General features: G+C 56.1%; 8 protein-coding genes across 8 annotated transcripts; 4 read left to right on the top strand and 4 right to left on the bottom strand.

The window, feature by feature from the left end:
- The first annotated feature begins 1,319 nt into the window (after nt 1-1,319).
- C8Q71DRAFT_74876 (xylose isomerase-like protein) lies at nt 1,320-3,519 on the top strand. The gene is made up of 10 exons (XM_047923161.1): nt 1,320-1,401; nt 1,515-1,648; nt 1,724-1,744; nt 1,887-2,121; nt 2,175-2,259; nt 2,311-2,441; nt 2,494-2,526; nt 2,586-2,671; nt 2,727-3,073; nt 3,127-3,519. Exons 2-10 carry the CDS (start codon nt 1,642-1,644, stop codon nt 3,241-3,243), a joined length of 1,062 nt encoding a protein of 353 aa, XP_047778562.1. The 5' UTR covers nt 1,320-1,401; nt 1,515-1,641; the 3' UTR covers nt 3,244-3,519.
- Nucleotides 3,520-3,631: 112 nt separating this feature from the next.
- On the top strand, nt 3,632-5,206 carry C8Q71DRAFT_74922 (uncharacterized protein). The gene is made up of 2 exons (XM_047923192.1): nt 3,632-3,789; nt 3,839-5,206. Exon 2 carries the CDS (start codon nt 3,848-3,850, stop codon nt 5,108-5,110), a length of 1,263 nt encoding a protein of 420 aa, XP_047778563.1. The 5' UTR covers nt 3,632-3,789; nt 3,839-3,847; the 3' UTR covers nt 5,111-5,206.
- A 1,050-nt stretch (nt 5,207-6,256) lies between these two features.
- Nucleotides 6,257-7,513, bottom strand: C8Q71DRAFT_761582 (EAP30/Vps36 family-domain-containing protein). The gene is made up of 4 exons (XM_047923876.1): nt 7,455-7,513; nt 7,316-7,393; nt 6,411-7,259; nt 6,257-6,347 (listed from the first exon to the last, which is right to left on the bottom strand). The coding sequence occupies exon 3, from the start codon at nt 7,168-7,170 to the stop codon at nt 6,415-6,417; it is 756 nt and encodes a 251-aa protein (XP_047778564.1). The 5' UTR covers nt 7,171-7,259; nt 7,316-7,393; nt 7,455-7,513; the 3' UTR covers nt 6,257-6,347; nt 6,411-6,414.
- A 152-nt stretch (nt 7,514-7,665) lies between these two features.
- On the bottom strand, nt 7,666-12,048 carry C8Q71DRAFT_761585 (uncharacterized protein). The gene is made up of 6 exons (XM_047923877.1): nt 11,955-12,048; nt 11,353-11,890; nt 11,214-11,300; nt 11,119-11,160; nt 10,960-11,067; nt 7,666-10,902 (listed from the first exon to the last, which is right to left on the bottom strand). The coding sequence occupies exons 2-6, from the start codon at nt 11,596-11,598 to the stop codon at nt 7,738-7,740; spliced, it is 3,648 nt and encodes a 1,215-aa protein (XP_047778565.1). The 5' UTR covers nt 11,599-11,890; nt 11,955-12,048; the 3' UTR covers nt 7,666-7,737.
- C8Q71DRAFT_761590 (uncharacterized protein) lies at nt 12,049-13,186 on the top strand. The gene is made up of 3 exons (XM_047923878.1): nt 12,049-12,182; nt 12,230-12,487; nt 12,544-13,186. Exons 1-3 carry the CDS (start codon nt 12,130-12,132, stop codon nt 13,016-13,018), a joined length of 786 nt encoding a protein of 261 aa, XP_047778566.1. The 5' UTR covers nt 12,049-12,129; the 3' UTR covers nt 13,019-13,186.
- A 1,238-nt stretch (nt 13,187-14,424) lies between these two features.
- C8Q71DRAFT_810681 (uncharacterized protein) lies at nt 14,425-18,637 on the bottom strand. Its single transcript, XM_047926049.1, has 6 exons — nt 18,416-18,637; nt 18,252-18,366; nt 15,850-18,204; nt 15,626-15,796; nt 15,363-15,566; nt 14,425-15,309 (listed from the first exon to the last, which is right to left on the bottom strand). Exons 1-6 carry the CDS (start codon nt 18,580-18,582, stop codon nt 14,599-14,601), a joined length of 3,723 nt encoding a protein of 1,240 aa, XP_047778567.1. The 5' UTR covers nt 18,583-18,637; the 3' UTR covers nt 14,425-14,598.
- Nucleotides 18,638-18,754: 117 nt separating this feature from the next.
- On the top strand, nt 18,755-19,974 carry C8Q71DRAFT_761595 (uncharacterized protein). Its single transcript, XM_047923879.1, has 3 exons — nt 18,755-18,988; nt 19,037-19,262; nt 19,343-19,974. The coding sequence occupies exons 2-3, from the start codon at nt 19,070-19,072 to the stop codon at nt 19,879-19,881; spliced, it is 732 nt and encodes a 243-aa protein (XP_047778568.1). The 5' UTR covers nt 18,755-18,988; nt 19,037-19,069; the 3' UTR covers nt 19,882-19,974.
- Nucleotides 19,975-20,866: 892 nt separating this feature from the next.
- On the bottom strand, nt 20,867-22,613 carry C8Q71DRAFT_761601 (uncharacterized protein). The gene is made up of 2 exons (XM_047923880.1): nt 21,726-22,613; nt 20,867-21,480 (listed from the first exon to the last, which is right to left on the bottom strand). The coding sequence occupies exons 1-2, from the start codon at nt 22,341-22,343 to the stop codon at nt 21,280-21,282; spliced, it is 819 nt and encodes a 272-aa protein (XP_047778569.1). The 5' UTR covers nt 22,344-22,613; the 3' UTR covers nt 20,867-21,279.
- Between the last annotated feature and the right edge of the window lie 390 nt (nt 22,614-23,003).

Genomic DNA, 23,003 nt, shown 5'->3' on the forward strand with positions numbered 1-23,003 from the left:
GGACCTCTAGGACTGGCCTATTTTCGCCATGGAATTTGTCCGGACCTTGTACTGTATCCAAGAATGGGGTGAGTATCTTCCCTTGGAGTCGCCGAGACCGCTTTTTGGGTTGCTGACGCATATTAGGTTGAGCTGGATCATCTGAACGTGAAGTCTAACTTGCTAAGACCGGAGTTGGATTGTGCCCTGGCTGTCGGCGCGCTCAAGACCGTAAGTCGGCTACCTTCCGTATTGTCCGGATGACTGATCGGCCTTATAGTCCTAGGCTGTGTCACGTCCGGACATTCTGACCAGCATCTGCACATCGTGACCGCCATTCCTGGATACTGACCAACTCCAAACAGCCAAAACAGGATTCCCGTGTCCAGAATCTGGCTATCATGTAGCTGCTGACACTGTGCAACCTACGTCTGCTCTCGCTCCGGTCGAGACATCTGTCCCTCTGTGGCGCTAGTGCGCGTCAAGCGGTATAGAGTCCTGTCGGGGACTACGACCGCGGCTGCAACATGAGGCAGCGGCATGTAGCTGGCTGAGGTACGAGTCCTGATGATCATTCGTGTGCGTCATTAAGCAGACGCACAGTTCGCCGGACGTCGGTTCTTCTCCTTCATTCCCGCGCCAGGGCTCGGGCTTCAAGTCTTCAAGTCGGAAGCTAGCAAGCGCGAGGCGAGCCCGAGCTATATCTCGTCGTGTCATGTAGAACTACATGGTTCTCGCCGGGGGATTGTGAAGCTGAGAACATTCATCGGGCGCAGTGTGCTGCTGCGCCCGTGAGAGTAATTGAGCTGTGGCAAGATTGATGACATTCATTTCTAGTTCATTCGAGGGCGACTGTTACCTCATGCCCAGCAAGCTGTATGAGACGATGGAGGCGAATGACGATGGTCAAGACGACAATGTGCCTGCGAAGGGCGTCGCGAGGCACAGTAGTCTGCGACATGCCCAGATCCAGCGGTGTGGACTCCCATGCGATACGGCCGCCTTCTGCGGTTGCGCTCTCGATGCCTGTAGGCCCGGCAGCGCTTCTCACTCACGGTAGTTAGTGCGAACAGTTCGCCGCACAGCCTGGATGTCAGCGATCGCAGTCGGGGTGTATCGCGCTTCGATCCTATCGATGTGTTCTCACCGATCAGCAAACACCACACACGAAGCGCACCAAACACACCACACACGAAGCTCTTGAGTCTTGTTCCGAAGGGTGCGTCCTGCGTATGATCTCTGCTCCTTAGCCATCGTTGACTAATGCTGTCTGGGTTCGGTGACACCCAGATTTTTCAGAACGATCACGCTCCTAGTGTTATCATCCGGTTCTCTTCAGCTTTCCAATTCTTCCAATTCTTCGTATTTGTATATTGAGACAAGAACGCTATCATGTTTAGAGTTCAACAATTGCAGCGTGGAGTACGTGAGTCTTCTTCAGCACGATGTCGGGCAGACGAACGATTGAACATTTATTCACAGGCACTCACTGTCCGGAATGCTTGCAACAATCAATGATCATTTGGCCTGGATAGCATCCCGTTGACCATAGGCCGTCTTGGGGTACCCAGAGTTGCAGTCCGTTGAAGCTTTAAGTTCTATTGCGATTCGACTCTTCGCAGAGGCTTCATAACTGTGACCGTTGTGAAATATTAACGCAATATGCATAGTGAGTACTGCTATCAGCTACGAACTCCAGCAATGATCTGAAAACATTCGCTCCTTCCCTAAACGGACTCAACAGCTGTGGCCAGTATGAACGAGGGTATGACGTCATCGTGGCGGGGCGTAGCTCCCTCTTAGCTGGCATGCTAATCTGTGGTCGTTTGCATTCCCGCTATCCCGCTTCCTACCGACCATCATCATGTCCACATTCGCGACCGCGCTGGCATACTCAACGGATTCAGCGGGGATGAATTCCGCGCACACTCTGCCCATGAAGCTGCGTGCCATTGCAGAGGCAGGGTTTCCGCAGGTCGAGATTGGCTTCCCAGACCTCGAAGCATACGCCTCTCAAGCGTTTCCCGGATATAAGGAGCTAGACAATAGCGGGAAGGGTGATCTCTATAACTTACTGAAGACGGCGAAGGAGATAAGAGAGCTCTGTCGGGAGTTAGGACTGAAGGTGTTGGTCGTGCATCCGTACGTTCACAGGTCCATGCTGTTTGTCATTCTGTAGTCTTATGACCTACTAGGTTCTCGGAATTCGAGGGCTATGATGACGAACGAAAGAGGAAGGAGAACATGACCAGGGCCAGGGCGTGGTTCAAAGTCTTGGCGGTACTAATCCCTGTTTTGTTATCACTGGAGAACGACTCACTCTTCCGACAGGCTCTCGATTGCCAGATGCTACAAGTCGGCTCTTCCGACGACCCGTCATCGAGCTCCGACCTGGATGTTATGGCACGGGATCTCCGTGTGCTTGCAGACGAAGCCGCTGCCCAGGAGCCCCCGATCAAAATGTGCGTTCGATCTCCCAGAGTTGTATTGGCTTCAACTTATTACTGAATTCAGTGCCTACGAAATGTGGGCGTGGGGTGCTCATGTGTACGCAGCTCGCCCCAAGTATTACTTGACCAACCGTTACTGAATAAAACGTGTTGTAGCAATACCTGGGAGCATACCTGGGAGGTATGCAAGCGTGTCGATCGTCCCAATCTCGGGCTGTGCCTCGACACGTTCCAAATTTCAGGTGCGCCCTATATATAATCGACGGACCCGCATTTTGACGTGCTCGTGTATCTTAGCGCGTGCATACGCGGACCCTACCTCCTCAGATGGAAGGCTCCTCGCCGCACAAGATCGCCTTGCGGACTCGCTGTCTGCTTTGAGCAATACCATCCCGCCGGAGAAGATATTTTATTTCCAAATCTCAGATGGCTCGCACAAGCATGGGGTCGACGCGCTGAAAGCGAGTGCCCAGAAACAGGGTATAGATCCGCTGTATGCATGGTCGAACGCGTGGCGTCCGCTTCCCTTCCAAGACGAGATTGAGGGGAAGAAAGGGGACGAAGGTTACGGAGGCTATCTGCCTGTGGTCGAGATATGCGAGGCCGTTGTCAGGACTGGATGGAGAGGCCCATGGTCCTTTGAGGTCTGTCAAATCGTAATTGAAAGCTACCGAGATACGATCAACGCGACCAACAGGTGTTCTACGAGAAGGACATGTCGAGAGACGATCCGGAAGTGCCGAGGAGATGGGCGAGGTCGGCCAAGGCTAGCTACGAGAAGATCGAGGGAAAGCTGAGGGAGCGGGGCCTCTGAAGAGTACGGTGGCGTCGTCCCCTCCTCCCAGTCGATTGCGTCACCCTCCGATTTGACTGAGTACAGGCTTAATGCGATGTACTTCGATCGTCGTAGTTGGTGGACTCTCTGGGCACATAGTGCTGCCTCGCGACAATTGTGATAGGAGAGCACGAGATGCATATCTTCCCCTTTCGGTCGTTGTGGACTTGATGTGGACCGAACTGCGTGGTTACATGCGGTGTTGGGCGCTGCCTGTCAATTGTGGCGTGGGCAAGGCTAGTAGCCCTTCCGGTCACCCTGTGCGTGCCATGGCAGGCCTTACGCACTGGTGTGTGTGTCTGTTCGACAACTCTTGCATGCTAACCATGTGGGCATTACCTATTCCAGCAAGCTTTATGCATGCGATCGTATAAAAGCACTGAGCCAGCATGGGTCTCATACACTCTCGAGCTGCCAGATCTCGAAGCCCGTCGTAGCCGCATCTGCTCCGAGTCCTCCGAATCCAGGCAGTCACGGTCACGGTAACCGCCTTCAAGGGAGCGAACACGCAGACCATCGTCACCGGTAAGTCTCCGTCGCCCCGCAGAGATACGTCGACATGCTCATGAGCTAGCTAGATAGCATGTTCCGTCCCCCATACTATCACGTCCCGCAGGAACTCTGCGACGAGGTCATAGACTATCTGTGGGATGATGTTCCTACTCTCCAAGCATGCGCGGTGGCGTGCCATGGCTGGGTCTGGAGGGCGCAGCGGCACATCTTCCGTAGTGTCGCTATCAACAACGCCACTCGCTTTGAGCGATTTTCGCGGCTCATTAAGACGAAGCCACGGATCGCGACGTATGTGCGAGTACTCACCATCGCGAAAGCGAGGCGGAGCAAGACCAAGCTGGATCGAGCTTGGCCGGAGTTGCTGCAGACGCTGCGTGGCGTCGAAGACTTGACCCTTGGTCGATGGGTCGAGGTCTTCTCGATGCAGCAGGTGTTCAAGCAGAATTTGCCAGCACTCTTCCAGCGTATCCGTGTTCTGCGCCTCACCAACACCTCTGTCGGCGACGTCGCCGATCTCGTGTGCCTTTTGTCCGCGTGTTCCGCCATGCACACTCTGCACCTGGACAATACACGTATGGTGTGGCCCAATTGGGACCAGGTGGACAGCATTCCTTCGGTCGACTCCCCCCAGCTTCATGCACTATCTCTGACTCCGACTCACGCCGTCCCCATAACCGACATCTGGGCGGAAGGCCTCATTCGAGCGACTATCCGCAGGCTAGAGCTCGAACTCATTACTCCCGATCTATTCCTCAGTTGTCGACCCGTCCTTCGTGCCATGGAAAATACATTGGAGGAGCTAGTCATATTAGTAACCGGCACCAAGTTGCGCAGACGACCTCTTTCCGGAACCCTGCCTCCCATGAAGCGCCTGCGCCGAATCCATCTACGCGTCAAGATGCTGGATGCCAAACAACCGATCCCACGGCAGTACGAATGGATGCTGGGATTCCTCAGGCTTCTGAGGATATGGGAAAGCAACAGCCATCTCTCGGAGGTGGTCCTTAGTTGGCGAACTTCCGATTTGGCCAGCATGAAGACTTCGCCTCCCTGGGACGAGTTCGACTTCGGCATGGCGAAATTGGCAAAAGCGAACGACAAACTCAGGTTCACCCTCAATGTCCTCGATGATACCGGGATCCAGAACCAATGGATATACATGGTGGGCCTTGGCTTGCATGCTTTCCCATCTCTGCGGAAGTTACGGACAACCCTTGCGGTTAACATGGGATCCTCATGGGATGAGCATGAAACCTTCGGTGGCTCTCTGAGCAATCCCAAACAATGGGCATTCCACTTCGATCCTCAAACAGTCTCGGTTCCGAAAGTATAGAGTGGACCATCCGTACAAAGGACAGCTGCACTGGGGCCTACTAGATCTGCCCACCACCATATGATTCCCTCTATGTTGCTATGTTTCCCTCTTGGTTGCATATTTCGCTCGGCTCTTTACTATGTTTATCGCGTCATGTCGTCATGTGTGTAGTCACGGTGCGCCTAGGACACTCCTTCCATAAAAACGATCTATACATCACCGCGTATTACCATATCCTCACTGCAAGTAATGACCAATGCTACGTAATACCTGCGGTGCGCCTGGCGCGCCATCATATCGGGCTTGAGACCTGCTCGCTCGTACACCTCTTCATTAATCGACCTAGAGCAACAAGTGGATCGAAGCGGTCTGACCTCCCTTCTGCGCGCAAACAGCACGTCCTTCGCGTCACGTACAACATGATGAGGGCGCTCATTCACCTGAGGCGGCTTAGGCCTGGCAGCTGGAGGTCTGGAGGCTTTGGCCGGCCGCGCACAAACAGCACGCCCTCTATATCGCGCACATGAGGGCGCTTGGTCACTTGAGGCCCGGAACATTGAGGCTTCAGGCCGCCGCAGACGGATAGCTCATACCCCTCGCTGTCGACAAGGCGACGAGAACTAGCCATTGCCAGGGCCTCAGCAGACGGAATGTACGTACCTATCAGCGGGGTATGCAAGCGTAGGCACCGCTGAAGTGAAAGCGATTGCAAAGGCAATAAGAGCGCTGCAACGCATGATCGTCCAAGGGTCGTAGAAAGAAAGTGGGCGTGAATGTAGTCCTCAAAAGAATAGCTCGAGCAAAGCTATGGATGATTATGGACGCATGAGCTCATGCTGGTAGCAGACAATGTACAAGGAATGTTGTACTCACCTACCAGTGCGGCAGTGCCGCTGCCGTTGAGCTCAAAAATAGCTGAGAAAATGACTACGGCATGCGCCTGCATTTATACATGTCCTGCGACCACCACCCAATGGCGTTCATGTTCCACACGTCAGTGGGCTTTCCCTATGGAGACGGCGAAAGGTCGACTTCGTGGGGGCTAAGAGCGGTCGCAGGTGAGTTCTACTGCCCCTCGTTAAGTTCCCGTACCCGGCGGACCAGTGTGTGCGCATTGCAACTCCTGCTCTTGGGGGGTGGTCTCCGCCGGTCGGGTGATACGAATACCAGCCATCTTGCACAAATCAAGAGACATCGCAATAATGACATCCATCAGCCGTGACGCCTATCAGCCTAGTAGTACATAGTGCAGGTTCTATAGCGTCGGATGTCTATCAGTTCTGCTGTTGTGGTCACTGGGATAGACAAGTCGACTCACCTAATCACTCGTCCCATTGCATTGCAGATGGGACCCAGTAAGCGACTCCTTGCTCAGGATCCTGCTCGTCTAACCAGCACAGCCCGTCTCGGAGTAACATGTTCTCCAAGGCTGCACGCGCACGTTCGTGAGTCCACCCTCTCCGCTGCACCAACATCGTTTCCGAAACGCGTCCGCCTTCTTCTTGAGCGATGGCGAGTACTACTGCCTGATCCGCGTCTAGCTGCTTGGGCACGCTCCTCACCATCTTCTTCCCTGCACCAACGTCGAGCACTTCGTACCCGGCGCCGAGGGGCTTTAGCGTCTTGATGCTCCGAATGACATCGTCCTCGGTGATAACGCCGCCCTTGACGCCTCTGAGCTTGCTCACGAGCCGCACGAGCTCGCCCATCTCGATAAGCCCGCCGTTGCGCTCACGCGTGCTGACGCAGACGTCGACGATCTGCACCCCGAGCTCGTACTGCCAGTCGCCGAGATTCAGCATCTCCGCCCACCAGCCACCCTTCCTAGGCCCAGCTAGCGGATCGACTCCTATGGACGTGCACATGCGTTGGAACGCGTGTCGGAATTGAGGGTCATCGCGGATAGAGTCCCGATGGGTCGCGGCGTAGTGCGCCAACGCACTACGGAATTGGGCGAGTTGTGCATGGAGGAGGTCGACTTGTCCCTGTGAGATCTCGGTTGAGAGCTCTGCAAAAGACCGCTTCTGTTGACTCTGCCTATCGAAGGCTGCGATTCCGACTCCTCCCAGTCTGTGCATGTTGACCAGGAAAATCGCAAGAGCCGGCAAGTGAGTCACTCGCGCGTACAACCCTTTCGGACTGGCGTCGGATATGTCTGGGTGCGAGCCTACAAATTCTCAGTATGTATTCCAAATCACCAGCTCAATTGTGACTTTCACATACCAAAGCAGCTGTGCTGGTGCAATACAGTACCGTGACGCGCTCAGAAAAGAGCCTCCGAATCGTCCCTTAGCAAGTTGGCTGCCCAGTACGGTCACATCAATTCAGTCAAGGTGGCTTGAAGTGCTCTGTAGCTATTCACCGGCGGTACGCGGTCGCTCTGTTCAAGAGTACTAACCTTTCAGTGAGCAGGTAACAGAGTAAACAAGGCAGCATTGTGTTTACTTGAGTACTTACATAAGTAGCTGGCAGTGGCACTGGCAGCACCCGTACTGGTGCATGGCCGGATTAGGCAACTGTTGTTGATGGCCGCCCAGAGTCCCAAGAGACCTCTGAGATAATAATGGACCGCACACAGTGACAATCTACTGTATGTCATTACAAAAAAATCGACGTATACAAACAGAGGGTCAGAGTCAAACCGACTACTCGGGCTGAGGTGTGCTGCTTCCACCATCACCGCCCGTATCTACCACCACAGTGACAATCTCAGGCGAGTGTGTTTCGGTTGTGGGAATTCGTTTCAAGGCTCCGATCGTGTCCACAATTTGTGACGTGCGACGTACCCCCTCATTAGCAGTTCTGGATAGGGCCTTACGCTTCTGGACCAACGAACGTAGGTCTGACCCCACGCGCCGAAAGATTCCCTTGTCGTCGTCACGCCCATCAGATGAGCTTCTTCGGCCCACTTCCGCAGGCTCTGCGCGGCTAGGATCACGGACGACCTCCAACGCCTTGTCCACCAACTCGCGATCTTCCCCGTCGAGGATCAGGGCCAGACTGCCAATTGCCCCTTCAGCATCCTCACGTCGCAGATGATCAAGCATGTCAGACTTCAATCTTTCGCATTCGGGGTCGTCTGTGTTTTCCGGCTTGCACTGCAACATGACGATGGTGACGAGGAGGGTGGTGATTATCTTGAGGCCCAACGGGTTGTTTACAACGTCTTTCGCCTCCTTTATGACTGCCTTAGCAGCCCGCAAAGCCTGCTCGATCTCCACCGCTAGATCGTGCGCAGACTCGGAGCCATTTCCGAGTCCGAAACTCCAGCTCTTCTGCACCGCAGGGAACCCACTCTCCTTCCTGTCTCCGAGTCCGGGAGCTGCAACGGAGACGTCGGCGCCATAGATGTCCTTCTCGTCAATCGGTGCCAGATCAGGCCGTCTGTCCCACGTCTGGAAGTGAACTGTTGCTGCGCGGCAGACGAAGCGTAGGACCAGAATATAGATAGCTTGCATGTCCTGAGCCCTCGTCGCCTTGATACGCTCGAGGTGGCTGCAAACATCACACAGCATGTCAAGCGTAGCTGACAGGATACTGGTGCGATCGTCCTCAGAGATCAGATTCGCTGGCTCCGAGTCCGTGGGGTCCGAGCTGGATTCTATCGCAGGAGGTAAGTCGGCCTCTGGCATAAGGCCAGCGGAGGAATCCCATATAATTCCGGATATATCGACGACATGGCGTAGCGTGTTCAGCAATGCGGATGATTCGACAGTGTCGGTGGTTTCCCAGAACGCTGGCAGATCCTGTAGATCGATGTTCAAGAGGTTTGACAGCTTCGCCACAATCGTCGGGTTGAGACTCATCCGCATGCGTCGCAGGAATTGTGGATAGCGCTCCAGAAGCGCTTGCATCAACTGGCGGCAGTCCTCTGAATTACTGTCCGTTGAGTACCCCAATTGACGCTGTTGGTCGAACCGCGAAGGAAGGAAGCATGTCATCAAAACGAGGATGGAATCGATAAGCGTGTTGCGGTCCCATTGATGCGAGAGTAGACGAGCCAGAGCAGGAGCAAGTGTGTCGAATGAGGTTATGGTTGGAACGAGGAGCCCGGACAGGGATCGTGGAATGGGTCGCGACAGCATCCAGATACCCCACCCGATCTGGCGCAAAACTGGGAGCCCCATATCTGGCCTGTTCTTCAGAAGCGCTGCGAGCACGGTCAGTGCGTTGGAGGCGTGCGCAGCCTGCAGCTTGCGCTCCTGGTCATCCGGATCTACCGCTGTACCGCTCTCGACGTCCGCCTCGGTCTTCTTCCCTTTCACCGCTGCGCGTTCCACCCTGATCGGACGCATGCCTACGAAGATGGTGGCGTTCGCCAGCGCTGTGAGCGCGTCATCGTCGAGATCGCGCACCGTGTCCGGCTTGAGCAATTGATCGAAGAACGCCAACACCGAGGACTGCACCTCCTTCGAGTACCAATCGTTCGACGATACGATAAGCTGCAGCCGCAGCATATGCGAGTACAGAACGATGTCATCGAGGTCGTAGTCGACGGGCGCATCAGTCCGGCACAGACGAGAGTCGGTGAGCGTCTTCTCCGGGTGGTACCAGAAGCGTATGTAGCTCGGTACGCGACGCAGTCGGAAGTCCCACAGCACGGGTATGCCCTGTATCTTGAAGATAACCGTCCGTGCGTCATTTGTCTCTGCCTCGGTCAAAAGCCGTGCAAGAGCCTTATACTGGTGAAGTACCATATCGCGATCCTTGGCTCCGAGATCATCGGGATACAAGTGCGAGTGTCGATAGGCGTCGAAGATGTGGTGCACCAGGAGGTCGATCGCGCCAGCATCGATAAACAGGGCGCGGTACCGGACTAGAGCAGGGAAGTCGCACAACTCCCTGGCCAACTGCGCGCTGTCGCCGATATTGGGGTAAGCTCCGATCATCCGAGCGAGGACGCGAGCATCCATGAGTTCTGGGTGGCCTGAGATATAGGCTTCCTCTCGTAAACGAACGATGTTGGTGGGCCCAAGCCCTATGTGCCTCGCCCACAGGTTCCACAAGTTCTTCGGCAGGATGTGTGTGTCACCGAGTGTGGTGAGCAAACGTCGCCATGCCCGTCCAAACCATGACACGACGAGGACGTCCCAGATGGCACGGAATAGCTCCGGGTCTTTGTAGGTCCAGTACTCCTCGTATGTGACCGCCATGAAAACCCACACACGGGCGAGCGCGGCAGGGAGGTCCAACGATAGGCGCTTACGCACGGAGTTGACGAATATGAGGATGAGGAAGGTGAGCGACGTTTTATAGGGACAGGTGGCGCTAAAGATAGACCGAATGTGCGTCCAGACGTAGATGAGGACCATCCCCGAGACGAATATTGCTGCGACGATTCCGACAGTCTTGTTAAAGTACCACAAGAAGTCCACGAGGCCGGCAAAGAACAGGAGGAGCGAAACGTGCATAAGGAAGGGGAGGAAGGGAAGCACCAGCGATAGTCGCCATTCGCGCATGCTGTCATAGCGCAGCTGGATTTGCCGTCCTCGCATGTGCATCTCTGCGGAGGTGTCATCGCGACCCTCGTGGAGATCGGCAAGCCATTCTTTGCTGAGCATGGCGAGGAACGCGGTTGAGACGCTCGTGACCAAGCTGGCGAACCAAAGAACGTTGATGCGAACGAAAGTGGGAACTGCTGAAGCGTCCGGTTCTACATCTAGGATGTGAGTGTTCGCTGGTAGTGAACCGTTTGACTGTAGTGCTACGAGGATTTGCTGCAAGATCACTTCAGTCTTGTTCGAGGCGGGCGTCATATATTGGTACGACTCAATCACGAAGGCCGTCAGAACCGCAGAGAACAATGCTGCCTGCGACGACGGTTATCAAGCAACATAGTCAATCGCGGTATGCCGATAGCGACGTACGAAGAGCAATAGGGTATCAAGATCTTTGTCCCAAGTCTTGACGAACTTGGTATCCACATGACTGAACCTTTCCTCATATTGCACCCAGGTAGCGTCACTCAATGGCGACTGCTTCCAACAGTCAGCTCGTTTCGTGTCCTCGGCTTCTACGCTGCTTACCGCCGTATGGGATGTTTTACCGCAGTCATATACGCCGGGATTCTGCACAGAAACAGTCAGTAGGTTGCCTGGGTCGGTGTTGTAGGAATGGTCACCTCTGTGTACGTCTCTCCCGCAGCCATACTTCGTTCCCAACGCGGGCGCCCAGACAGAGGTGTCGGTGGAAAGCCCGTCCTCGGTGTCTGAATACATATTGAGCTTCGCGCAGGATGAAAGAGCTCGAGACAGACGTACCCCCGGATGCATGCTTCTCGGTGTACCCGGAGAGGAACTACCTTCCTGAACCATTTCAAGGTGGTACCACAGATGGTCTTGGGGAAGAATGCGGGGACGAACAGGCTGGCGAGAGCGAGGTCCAGGCGTCTTTGTACGCCTGCCGCAAATACCACATCGAAGCGCACCGGAAGGCGGTACCTGCGAGCCCTTCCCTGCCATGTTTGCGCCACGGATGTTACAGCATCTGTCACCGTGAACCTTCATTGTTGCTGAGATATTGCCTGTGAAGTCAATCTCGGTTTTTGCGCATTATGGAACAAAACCCGCAACGCGTCAATCAATGTGTGGTTCAGTGCGACCACACAGTAATGCTAGGACGTGTGAGTTGGTATGTTTCATTCCGACTGCGTGGTTCGTCAAATACATGGTCGAAGCCATGACAATACGTAGTATATTGTCATCATACTCACCCTGATTCCCCGGACTGTCATTGCTCGAGTTTCGGGCCTGCCAGTGAGAGACTTGGGCTCCCTGGCTCGAGTAGAGTTTGGTGATTCTGAAGACAGCAGCAGTCAATCATCATTGAAAACACACTGGTTGGCATGGTAATTATGCATCACAGTATGAGCATAGCATTGAGTTCCGCTGTAGAGCCTCAGAGTTGGACGAATGCGATAGGCTGAGATCTGCCTCGGTACCGTGACATTGTCATGATTGCGGTATTGCCTTTTTCGTCAAACCTCCTCAGCGAACCTTCTAGCTGCAGCACCCCATTTCAGCAGACCTATCAAGACCATGCCCCACAAAAGGGCGAAGCGCACAGTCCGAGAAAAGCAGCAAACACAATCGTATGTCCTCTACCCCTTGTTGTCAGGTGAGAACTCAACAAGAGAAGAGGGCTCAATTTACCGCCAGGTGCCCGCCATGCCATCGACCATGAAGAGATCCCGAAGGGAGCCGCACGCATCTTGAACGCGACGAAGGTCCAGGAAGAGTACAAGCAGAGGAAACGCAAGCTGCAGGAGAGCGGAGGTGACGCGGAGCCCTCGAAGAAGAAAAGGAAGTCTGAGGGTCGGCATGGCGGAGAGACGGGATCGGAGGGCAAGGGGAAGCTGAGGATACAGGCTGGCGAGTCTATGGCTCACTTCAACCGGTGCGTGCTCATATATTTGGTGTATTCTATCCCATGGCATAACCTAGTCGTGCTAGGCGTGTCGAGGATTCCATGCGTGGTGGAGTCCGCGTAGCCATGAAGAACTCGTCCGCCCTGGCGCGGAAGGTCAGGAAAGAGGAGGAGGTATCGAAAGCAGCGAAGACCTCCAAGAAGGGGGCACCTGCTCCCGGTACACGAGTAGACGACGATGCAGAAACAGAGTCCGACAAGACGACCGCCATCACCAAACCCTCAACCGCGGGGAAGCAGAAACCTGAAGACTTCGAACGGCTGTCTACCTCTGCTCCCCGGAGACTGAACGACATAGTACAAGGACCACCGGAGCTGAAGAAGCTATCGCGAGGAGTGAAGCAGCGACCAAAGCCCTCTGCAGACTCGGTGGCTGGAGAGGGTGCGGGTACATTGCGGCAAGGCGCACTGTCGATGGCCCAGAAGGCGATACTCGAGGAAGAGCGCCTCAGAGCAATCAAGATGTATCGAGAGATGAAGAAAGCCAAGTCAGGCGGGTAGCTGTTTGTTGACTTTAGCACACCATGTCCAGGATACGTCCAGATGTCCGCACTGCACGTTGATCGTGATTTTCCACGGAGAATAGCTGTAGGATACTTGAGCTTTCCGACAAATATCGAATGGATATCCGCCAGCTGGCTTTCCGCCCAGTATCAATCATATATTCAGGTTATGTAACGCAGTCGCACGGGGCCGTGACCACACCCATCGCGTCGCGTCGCGTCGCGTCGCGCATATAGCCTCACGCATATAACTTCGACCTGCACCACAACCATCCTGTTGCAAGGCCGCAACGGTCCCGTCCTCTCGAGCTCCGCACGTCATAATGTACTGTTCTGTTCTTTGATACTATGCCAGCAGCCACCCGTTCGACCGTACAACAAACGCAGCCGCTGCGGCCAAAGACCCTTCGCCGGAGTGCTAGGCCGTTGTGTATGTAAGTTCAAATGAAGTACAAAGCTCAAAACTCACCGGACTGGACCAGGATCATGGTATATGCGCAGGAATCCAGCACAGAATGAGGTACGGGATAAACAATGAGGCTTGGTACGTCCTACCAATGTTTTCGATGAAACTGATGATCACAACTACTGTAGTACTACAGGACTTCTTATTGTGGTGCATAAAACGCGGAGCGACGATGCGATGTTCATTCTAACACCGAGGTCAGTAAAGCCACGCTCTCCATCTCCAGAATCAGTGAGTAGCGGGATGGTTCGTTAGATCGGCTTTCAGTTGGCATGCGCGGATTTCATGCACTCGTCGAGCGAACGAGCGCGAACTCATTTTGGAGAGAGAAGGGGGTTGTCCTGATGGAGGTCGCGGTTGAGCGAGGCGGGAGCGGGGATAATGGCGAGCGGGGGTCGGCGACCAGGCGTGGGGCGGGAACGGCAACACACGGTCACGGGGGCGCGACGACGACGGCAGCTCGCCTGCGGAGGCGACTGCGACGCACGGATGAAGGTCAGATGTTGTCTTACTGAGTGCTGCAGGCTGCCACTCACTCTCAGAGCGTATAGCACCGGTACCAGACCCTGCAGGTGGCCGAGACAGACTCGGTATGCGGTACGTGCGCTCTAAGTCCAATCAGGCCCCATTTGTGTACAATACACTGCAGTATATGTAGCACACTTAGTTCGCGGCTGGGAAATGACATCCTGTACACAATAATAATGATCTCAGTCGGAACAGTGCAGAGTGAGCGTGAACGCTAGGGGCGTGCAGACATCCCAGGGTGTCAGTGGATATGCCGTGGAAAGTGACAGAAAACACTTCAGAAAGGTGTCAGATAACAACGCTTTTCTACTGATCTCGTTTCGATTTCCACTGCGGATACCTCGTGAGTATATGTTGGATATCCGGTCTTTCCTCCAGATAGCCGGCGTGGAAATTCGCCCTGACGCGCGGTGCCGTGGATTACATGGTGCATAGTCTCTAATGCATGATAGTTTTTGCGTACAGAACCTCGAACTTGAACTTAAGTGCAGTAACAATACAGTAGGCGAAAGCGATTCTCAAAACAATGCTCAACGTAAAGTTCATTCACTCACTTGACGCCCATTCACTCGAAGCCCATTCACTCACTTGAAGCCCATCCTACGCGCATACTCCCTCTCCTCCTCCGCCGTAAGCCCATCCGGGCCACTCCAGTTCGCCGAACTCGTCCGCGCCCTAAACCTGCTCTGACGCGTCCTGAACATGTCCTCCATCCTGAGCGGCGGGATCCTCCCGAATACCTCATCTGGGTTGACCGCCGCCTGCTGTTGCAGCGCCGTGATGAGCTCGGGCGACTGCGCCCAGTCCGGCGGGTCAAACGTCCGCGGGCGGTCCTCGTCATCCGAGTCCGAGTACTCGCTGTTGATGTCCGGCAGCTCGATCGCCTCGCTCGCCACCGGCGGCGGCTGCTGCGCCTGAATTTGCGCCTTCGCGCGGTCGGCCATCTGGGCGCGGATCGCTTGCGAAGGCTCGTCGTCGTCCCGCGCGGGACCCTTGCCCTTGCCTTTGAGGTTGGGAGGGCCGACTTTGAGGCTGCTGGACGATGCCGTGTGCTTAATCACCTTCGTCACCGTGGTAGCCTTGGGGTCTGAAAGGTCGGTCTGCTTCATCGCCGACTTCGGCGGAGGGCCAATCTTCGTGCCTGGTGGGTGTGTCGTGGTGCTCGGACCTGGTTTGACCATAACGCGCGGTGCAGCCGGGACGTCCTTCTTGTCTTTCGACGGAGGCTTCTTGGACTCGACAGGCTTCTTCTCAGCCTCGAGTTTGCGCTTCTTCGTGTTATCATCGTCGAGCTGCTGAAGAGGACGTGAGCAAGATGCACATTCTGAGAAATAACGGTGTTCATTACCTTCTTGCTGGCCATACGACTGAGCGGCCGCTTGTCGGTATGCTCCTCGCGCTCCTTCTTGCGCCGTTCGTTCTCCTCTCTGATCTTCCTCTCTTCTTCCTGTGCACGCGCCTGTTCTTCCTCCGCCTTGCGCTGCTGAACAAGCTGGCGACGGTTCTCCATCTCCTTCATACGAGTCGCCTTCTTCTCGATCTCTTCTTGTTGCTGTCACGAACGTTGCGGTCAGTCACCATGTTAAATAGATGATTCAATGCTAAGCACACCTTCTTGGCTGCCTGAGCAGCGAGCTGCAGGCTCTTCACGGGCTTCTTGCTGCCGCCTAGCATACTGCTGACAAACTTGCTGGCTTGCCCGAACAGACCGACTTGGGACTGCTGTGACGACGAGGCAGTGGACGCCATGGACTGTTGGCTTTGGCTTCTCTCCATACCGGGCTGCTTGGGCTACATGTCAGCATCGTGGCACCGTTCGACGACAACCAACATACCTGGACGAGACTCACGGTCGACTGACCGGCATTGACGATGTCTTCGAGTTCCATATCTTCATCTTCCACGATCTCGTCGATCTCCATGGCCTCGTCCGCGATGTCCTGCTCTGCGATATCTTGTTCTTGTTCCACTTGCTCCTGCTCGAAGTCGAACACAGCAGGGATAGCGGATGACGGCTGCATCCCCGCCTCCGGTGCATCCTTCTTCGCCACGAACGCATTCGTGAAATTCGTGGTGACGAAGCCAGTATCGCCGCCCTTTTGGCTCGTGCTCCGGCTCGGAAGCGTACTCCACGTATCGTCTCGGTTCTCCCCAGACGTGAACCCGAATGGCGTCCAGATCTGATGGGGGGCGAACTTATCATCGACGTGCCAGCTGTCGTCGTCATCCGTGTCATCGAACTTTTGCTGCGACTGCGAGGGCTGCATGGAGTACTCCGTGTCCTGCGTGTGCGGCATCCACGCAGGAATGCTGTCCTCCTTGTCGAAGATCGTGTCCGAGAACACGCTCGCTTTACTGGACTGTGCCGAGAGACCACCACCGGTTTTCTGACTGTTGGGCGATCCAAGAGAAGCAGGGACGCCGAGCGTCATGGCAGCGGGCATCGAGAACGGGTTACCCGAGGGCATTTTGAAAGAGAAATCCTTACTGGAGCCGGCGGCCGGCTGTGCCTTCGAGGACTGTGCAGCAGAGGTCGATGCGGGCGGTGGCGCAAAGACGGTGGGTGGCTTGCTGAATACTGGGCCAGCGGGAGGAGCCATCGGGGCGGGACGAGGAGGAGGCGAGTTGGGCGGGGTCGTCGAGACGCTAGTGTCTGCATTCGCGCTTGCAGCTTGAATATTGAGAGCAGGCAATGGCGGCTCCCGGCCAGACAGAGGAGACGGCTCCTTCATGGACGGGCCAAGTAGGTCGGACATGCTGAGCCTCTTCTGCGAGTCCGACACAGGTGCATGCTCTGTCGGAGCAGGCGCAAGCGCCAGTTCCGCACTGTCGACGCCGTCGTTGGCCTCACTTGCGTCTGGCGCGACACCGACGTCTGATCCTCGTTCCAGCTTATTTCTTTCTGCGACCCGCGCTTCGGCTGCAGCGCGTGCCTCCGCGAGCGCAGCGGCAGCAGTACCTCCAAGCGACTTGCCCATGCTCTTTCCATGTCTCGCACCGAAGCCCTCGAGCCTCTTCTTGAAGGTGTCGAGGAGTGGCTCGTCTTGGTTAGTGACCTGCATCTCGGTGGTGAAGTCCTCGGGCGGAACAGTGGCCGCCCGGATCTTCATCTCTACATGCGGCTTCGGGGACAGCGAGGGCGGTTCTTCAACGGATATTAGCCTCATCTTGCCCTTCTGCGCAGAGTCACCGTCTTCAGACAGCTTCGCAGCCTTCATCATCCTCTCTCCGTCATCCGCGCTCCTTGACGGCCCAGCGACGGCCCCGCCAAACTCCATCATCTCGCCGCTCTTGCGCTTCGCGCCCAATACACCAAGTCCTAGACCAGTCCCTAACGTGCTGCTCGCTCGCTTGCCCGCGATTTCCATCGCCTTCACCTCGCGTGCCTTGACAAGCCATGAACCGCGCTTGCCACCAGGGCCCAGAGCAGTACCCATGGATGGCTCTCGTCCTGTGCGCGCCGACTTGTGCAGCGGGGAAGGCGCAGGCAGACCAATAATCGGTTTACCATCCAACGTCGCCGACGAGGGCTCATCGCGGAGCGGGACGCTGAGTTCGTCGTCGGCCGTGGTAGAGGGCACAATTGGGATCGGTTCTTGCGCCTCCTGCGGTTCGTCCGCAACTGGCGAAGGGTCTTTGGGGGCCGGCGTGATGTGTCGATGCGACGGCGGGGAGTCGAGAGAGATGGAGTGGAACGTATCCGTAGTTGACATGGTTTCGGTCTGCGCAGGCTCATCGACGTCCATACTTGTCAGAGCGTCCGAAGCATGATTTGGCTCCTCGACCTTTAGCACCTCGAGTTGGGGCAGCTGAGCATTCTCCGCGCCCGACGAGGGCGGTAAGAGGGACAGCCTACTGCGGTCCGCCGGCTCGTCGTCCTCCGCGATTATAGAGAGTTCCGTAGCCACTTGTTCTGTGGGCGCACCAGATACGTTGACCTCCTCTGTACCGCGCTCCTCGACCCTGTCCTGCGCCTGCTCAAAGCGAACTCCAGCAGACGCTTGAGCCACAGGCTTGCTTGTCGCAGTCTCCGCGACGTCAGGTCGAGACGACGCGTGAGGAATCCGCTGTTGGGATTCGTTCGAGCGAGGAACATTGTCAGTCTGCTCCTCGTCATCACCCTTCTTAGCCTGTAACAGTGCTTTGTGGAAGCTGTTCACTGGTGCGTGGTTCCCTCCGTGATCCGTCGCCTGCTGCTGTCAGACATCTGAGCGCGTCGACAACTGTACGTACTCACGTCTAAGGTCATCGCAATTACGGCCTCCTTCCTTGCAGCCGTAGCCGTCGTAGACCGTGTCCGTGTATGCGCGTTCTTCCGACGGCCAGGTGTCTTCAGCAATTCCGTCATGGACCTGCCCTACTCGGTGAATGATTTCTACTGAGTCCAAGAAGATCACTCACTCAGTGCTCGGGCCCTCCAAAATTTTCTCCAGATAATCATCCAAGAAGTCCATCGTGTCCTGAATCCGGTCGTGTAACAGCTGTCTTCCCGGGTCCTTAGCCATGCTGAGGCGGATGTCATTGCAGAATTTAAGGACACCTGCGCCGCCTGGGGTTGAGCGGTCCATCTCTGTGTGGTCTCCCTTGTTGCAGAGGTTATGGGAGAGAACAAGGAGGGTTGCCAGTCTCGCGAACCTCCACGGCGCGGGCAAGGCGCGAGTTTGGAACTTCGCACCACGTGACCGCAACGACCCGCCACATGCCCCGATTAGGTAAGTGGTTGGTTGACAGCAATCTTAACCGGAATCTACGTACAAGACACATCGACGTCAGCCCACAATTGTACAGTACTCACTAGCACCATCCTATTAGTATAAACACCTCAGCTATCACAGGTTTCTGCTTGATTCCTGTCGCTACGGATCCAGCTCCCAAACCAGTGTCGCCGTCGGCGGTCGCCGAGTCGGGCCAGCGGGTCGAACGACTTCCCAGCCTTCGGACGCCCAACGAGCGGGAGATCTTCATAGACAAGAGGTATGGTCTCTCGGACGTGCAGCTCGGACACTTGCTGAGTTACAATAGCCGTTAGGCCTTGAGTGGCTGCTAGTGACACTAATGGTCGATGCACAGGACGACACTAAGGATGTCCCGGTGTCTCTGTGTCCTCAGTCCGCTACGTCCGGAAGAAGCATACCTTCCGGCCACCATCTGGAGAGTGGACGGGACACTCGCAACGCAGCGTCTGTTCATTTGCGCAGAGCTCAGCCGCTCACGCTGCAGAGGATCGGGTCAGCAAGATTGCAAACTGGTATGTTCATCCAAAATCATTCTCTGCCCTTTGCCTTAACACATCGTCATGTGCCGATGCTTGACTCTTGATTGTGTTAGAACAAGTACTGTTGTCTTCTAGCGTTATGCCCACGATCATCCGGGCGCACTGGATCGATACAGGTTCGTGTTGGGTTCGTGGCATGTCCGATAGATGTCGTGTCAACCGCTGTCTTTCCGGGCATGCTCACTGTATCCGAGCTGTGTGGAAGACACGTTGTACGTCGCTTGCACGCCATGGTCATCATGACCTTCGAATAATCGCAAAGCTACTGGCAATGTACAATCTGCCGCCCGTATCAATAGGGGGAAGAATCCCCGTTATGTGGAGATACATGCGCAGAACAGATCGAGTTCTCATCAATTCTGCGGATGTATACGACATCTATCTTCTCTGTCATACAGAACCGCGCCGTAAATTCCCTCTAACAATGCCTAGCCGTTCGAATGATGAGTGGACCCACCACCTTCCAACATCTTCCTCCAGCGCTCGATCCCCTTCAAACGGCAACACCGCCAATTGCAACATGCCGGTGCGTCTGCCTCCCCTCGTGCTGGGCGGTCGTGCCGTAACGTTGAGTCACTGTCCGACCAGCTGACCCCTAGGCGCGCTCGCCGCCCGTCCGATGTCGTGTCTGTGCGTCTGGACGAACGCACGGCAGACGTACGAGGATATCCTGAGGCACGAAGGTTGAAGGAATTGTCTACGTCTGCCTAGGGAGACTAGTACGAGCGGGCAGTGCGACGTGGATGGGTTCTTCGAACGCGGCTGTCGAAGTGTCTGCATGTGTGTGCGGCTCGGACGGGGTGGGCGCACCACTCCCGACCGGTGCCGCTCAAAGTCCCTCTCGTCCGTGGTCAGCTGGACTGTCGGACGTCGCTACAGGCGACGCGCGCGAATGACTGTATAATAGAAGGCGTATACTTGCGCGCAACGCGCGGCCCACGCAGCTCGGTATCACGCCAACGAGTCTTCGAGTGCGGTCGACGGAACTTTGCTATCGGCGTTGAAAGTTGACGGGTCGCGTTTCTCGAGCTGTATTGCTCACGGAAGTGCAGGCCTAGTGCAAGCCCAGTGACGGCTATTGCGAGTTTGCCGTGGCCACGTTGAGCTGATCAGCCTGACTCCCCTTGTACGAGCGCAATACGTGCGTACGGTCTGCGTCGCAGACCCCGCGCACATCCGGTATCGCTCTGACACCCATCGTGAGCACCTCAGGGCGCGCTTCAGGCACCATCGCATGCGACTGTCCTTCTTTAGAGCCATGCTTAGACTCGGATTCTACTCGCCTTCCAGCCCGCGCATCTGGCCGCCGCACAGAACGCGTCCCCGAACTGAGCTCGAGAACCCCGCACTGAAACGCAAGGCTCCCGCCGTTATCCACGATCTATGAACGCTACGCACACTGCTACAGTATCGCTAGCCTCGTTGAAGCGGCGTGCACCGCTTGCTCGCACCCTCAGGCTCGGTGTCTCTCCTGCGAACCCCGAACGTTAAATGGCACAGGCCCCGAGAGTTCGCTATCGAGCCCCCGATGGCCTGATTGCACTCAGAACCTACGGTGTGTCCCGCGAATCTCCAGCTCGTCGACAAGTTCTCCAATTGAGATGCAGACAAATAATGGATGTAGTGTAGATCATGGCGCGGGCCTAGCGCCCGCGCCTGCTTCTCGAAGGTCATGACATTTCGTGCTCTACGTTACTCGTTAAGGTATCTACTAGTGGTATGTACTAAGCGGGGCATCCAGCTCTACGAGACGGCTTCAGAATCAGATGCAAATGAGGAATGATGATATCTACACAGAGCGTCCGTGCCAGAGTGACCGGGAAGATAGGCGTATGTACCGGAAGCGCAAGATGTGTCGCTGGATCGCTGGACGGATGTCGATGAACGTACGCCGCGGATCGTAGCGCGCATTTTTGCGACCGCCCCGTGCGGACGGCAGCCGGAGACGGAGCGTGGAATAACTTAGAACGCAAAGCCGCCAGCGGCTTGCTCAGAAGTGCGATGTGGAGTGCCGCCGTAGTCGTCGTGGCGGCTGACCGCTCCGTGGCGGGCCCCTGTTGGATGTGCCGGTGGGGCTAATTGAGGCGAGGAACCTCTTGAGGAGCGGCGGCTTCGTTGGGCTTCGTGAGCTACCAGAGCTGCCAGTACCACGGGAGCCCTTGGCATATGAGACCTGTGTATTCGGATCATGCTGCCGGGGAAAGAGGTCAGCCTTCGAAGTGGAGTAGAATACCAAAACAATAATAGAGGAAGGCCGGCAGATCGATAGACCTTAGGTGACCCTCGCAGGCCGAGACGAGACGCCAGAGCCCCGGACGTGGCGGGCAGCCTTTTGTGCCCTATTTTGGTAGGCTGCAGGCTCGCGCTGCTCCCAGCCTATTGTCTTCGACTCCATGGTGGACCCTTGGTAGGGACTGGACGAAACGAGGGACTCACCAGTATCTGTACACGACCCCCGTTTGGCGGGACGATCATGTACGCTTGGCCGGGCCGAGGTTGGAGGACGTACTCGCGGCCGGGCTCGTATGCGAGGCGGTAGGTGCTGCCCTGCTGCACCTGGTGCGTGCGGTCCGACGGGTACGTGGCACGCGCGTGCTGCCGGGATGGGCCTGCGCCCGATGGGAAGGGCACGGGTTGGTTCGGCGGCGCTGTCGATGAGCGTGCGGGGTGGGGACGTGGACGCTGTGGCTGCGGTTGGATGTACTGACGATAATCCACGGAGGGTGGGATGCCTAATGGCACGGGTGGTGGTGGCGCGACGGCCGCCACCGTATGTCCACGTCGGTGTGAGGACTGATGCGGTGAGGGCTCCCGACGGGTGTGGTTGTCTGGGATGTGCAGGGGACGTAGCTGGATGCGTTGCTGGCCACGGACCGACGGTGACGGCCCGACGCTAGAGACGATACTCTGGGGGCGTGCGGGGGCATGCGTGGCGGTTGTGAAAGGGTTGGCAAGACGGGTGTGGGTGGGCACGCTCTGTGCCCAGTCTTGGATCTTGGACATCTTGGCATGGTACCGCTCGTAGGCTTCGGGCGAGTAGTCGTACTCAGTCATGGCTGGAGCTGGTGAGGCGAGGCCCGCGGCAGGTGAGCGAGGTTATAAGCAAGAGTGTGCCTGCGTAAAGCGGTGAAAGCACAAGCGGAAGCGCGGTGTCTGCGGGGGCCGCAATCAAATTGGCAGGCAGAGATTGTCGGGGAGATTGACACAAGCGCAGGGATGTGGAGGGTATATGTAGCTGCCCCGCCCCGCTGGAGAAGAGTAGATGGTGACGGTCTGCCTCGAGGCCTCCACCTGCGCATCCTGTACCCTTCCCTTTTCAGGCAGGCCGGCTCTCGTTGCCACGTGAAACGCGGAAGCAATTTTATGATATGAATTTGACGCGCACGGACCACTCACGGATGGCGCACGCTTTAGCACCGAGTCCGACCGCGAGCGCCGAGTCGAAGGTGGCTCCGAATAGATCACTCAGTCATCCAACGCCTTCTGTGGTGCTTCTACGCACACAGTGAACAAGAGATTGCGGACCTACCTTGGGAATATCAGGCTGTGTGGGAGGAGGAAAGCCCACAGAACAGAGCCGGCGAGATCGGCCTGTAACCTGTATTTATGAACGGAATGAACGCGAGAAGTAACATCGGCGGATGAACAATGCCACATACGCTTTCTGATATGGCTAGTGTATAGCCGACAGGTTGTGAAACGTTCATGTACTCC

Source organism: Rhodofomes roseus (assembly GCF_022264815.1).
Source record: "Rhodofomes roseus strain CIRM-BRFM 1785 chromosome Unknown C8Q71scaffold_11, whole genome shotgun sequence".
NCBI classification, from domain to species: domain Eukaryota; kingdom Fungi; phylum Basidiomycota; class Agaricomycetes; order Polyporales; family Fomitopsidaceae; genus Rhodofomes; species Rhodofomes roseus.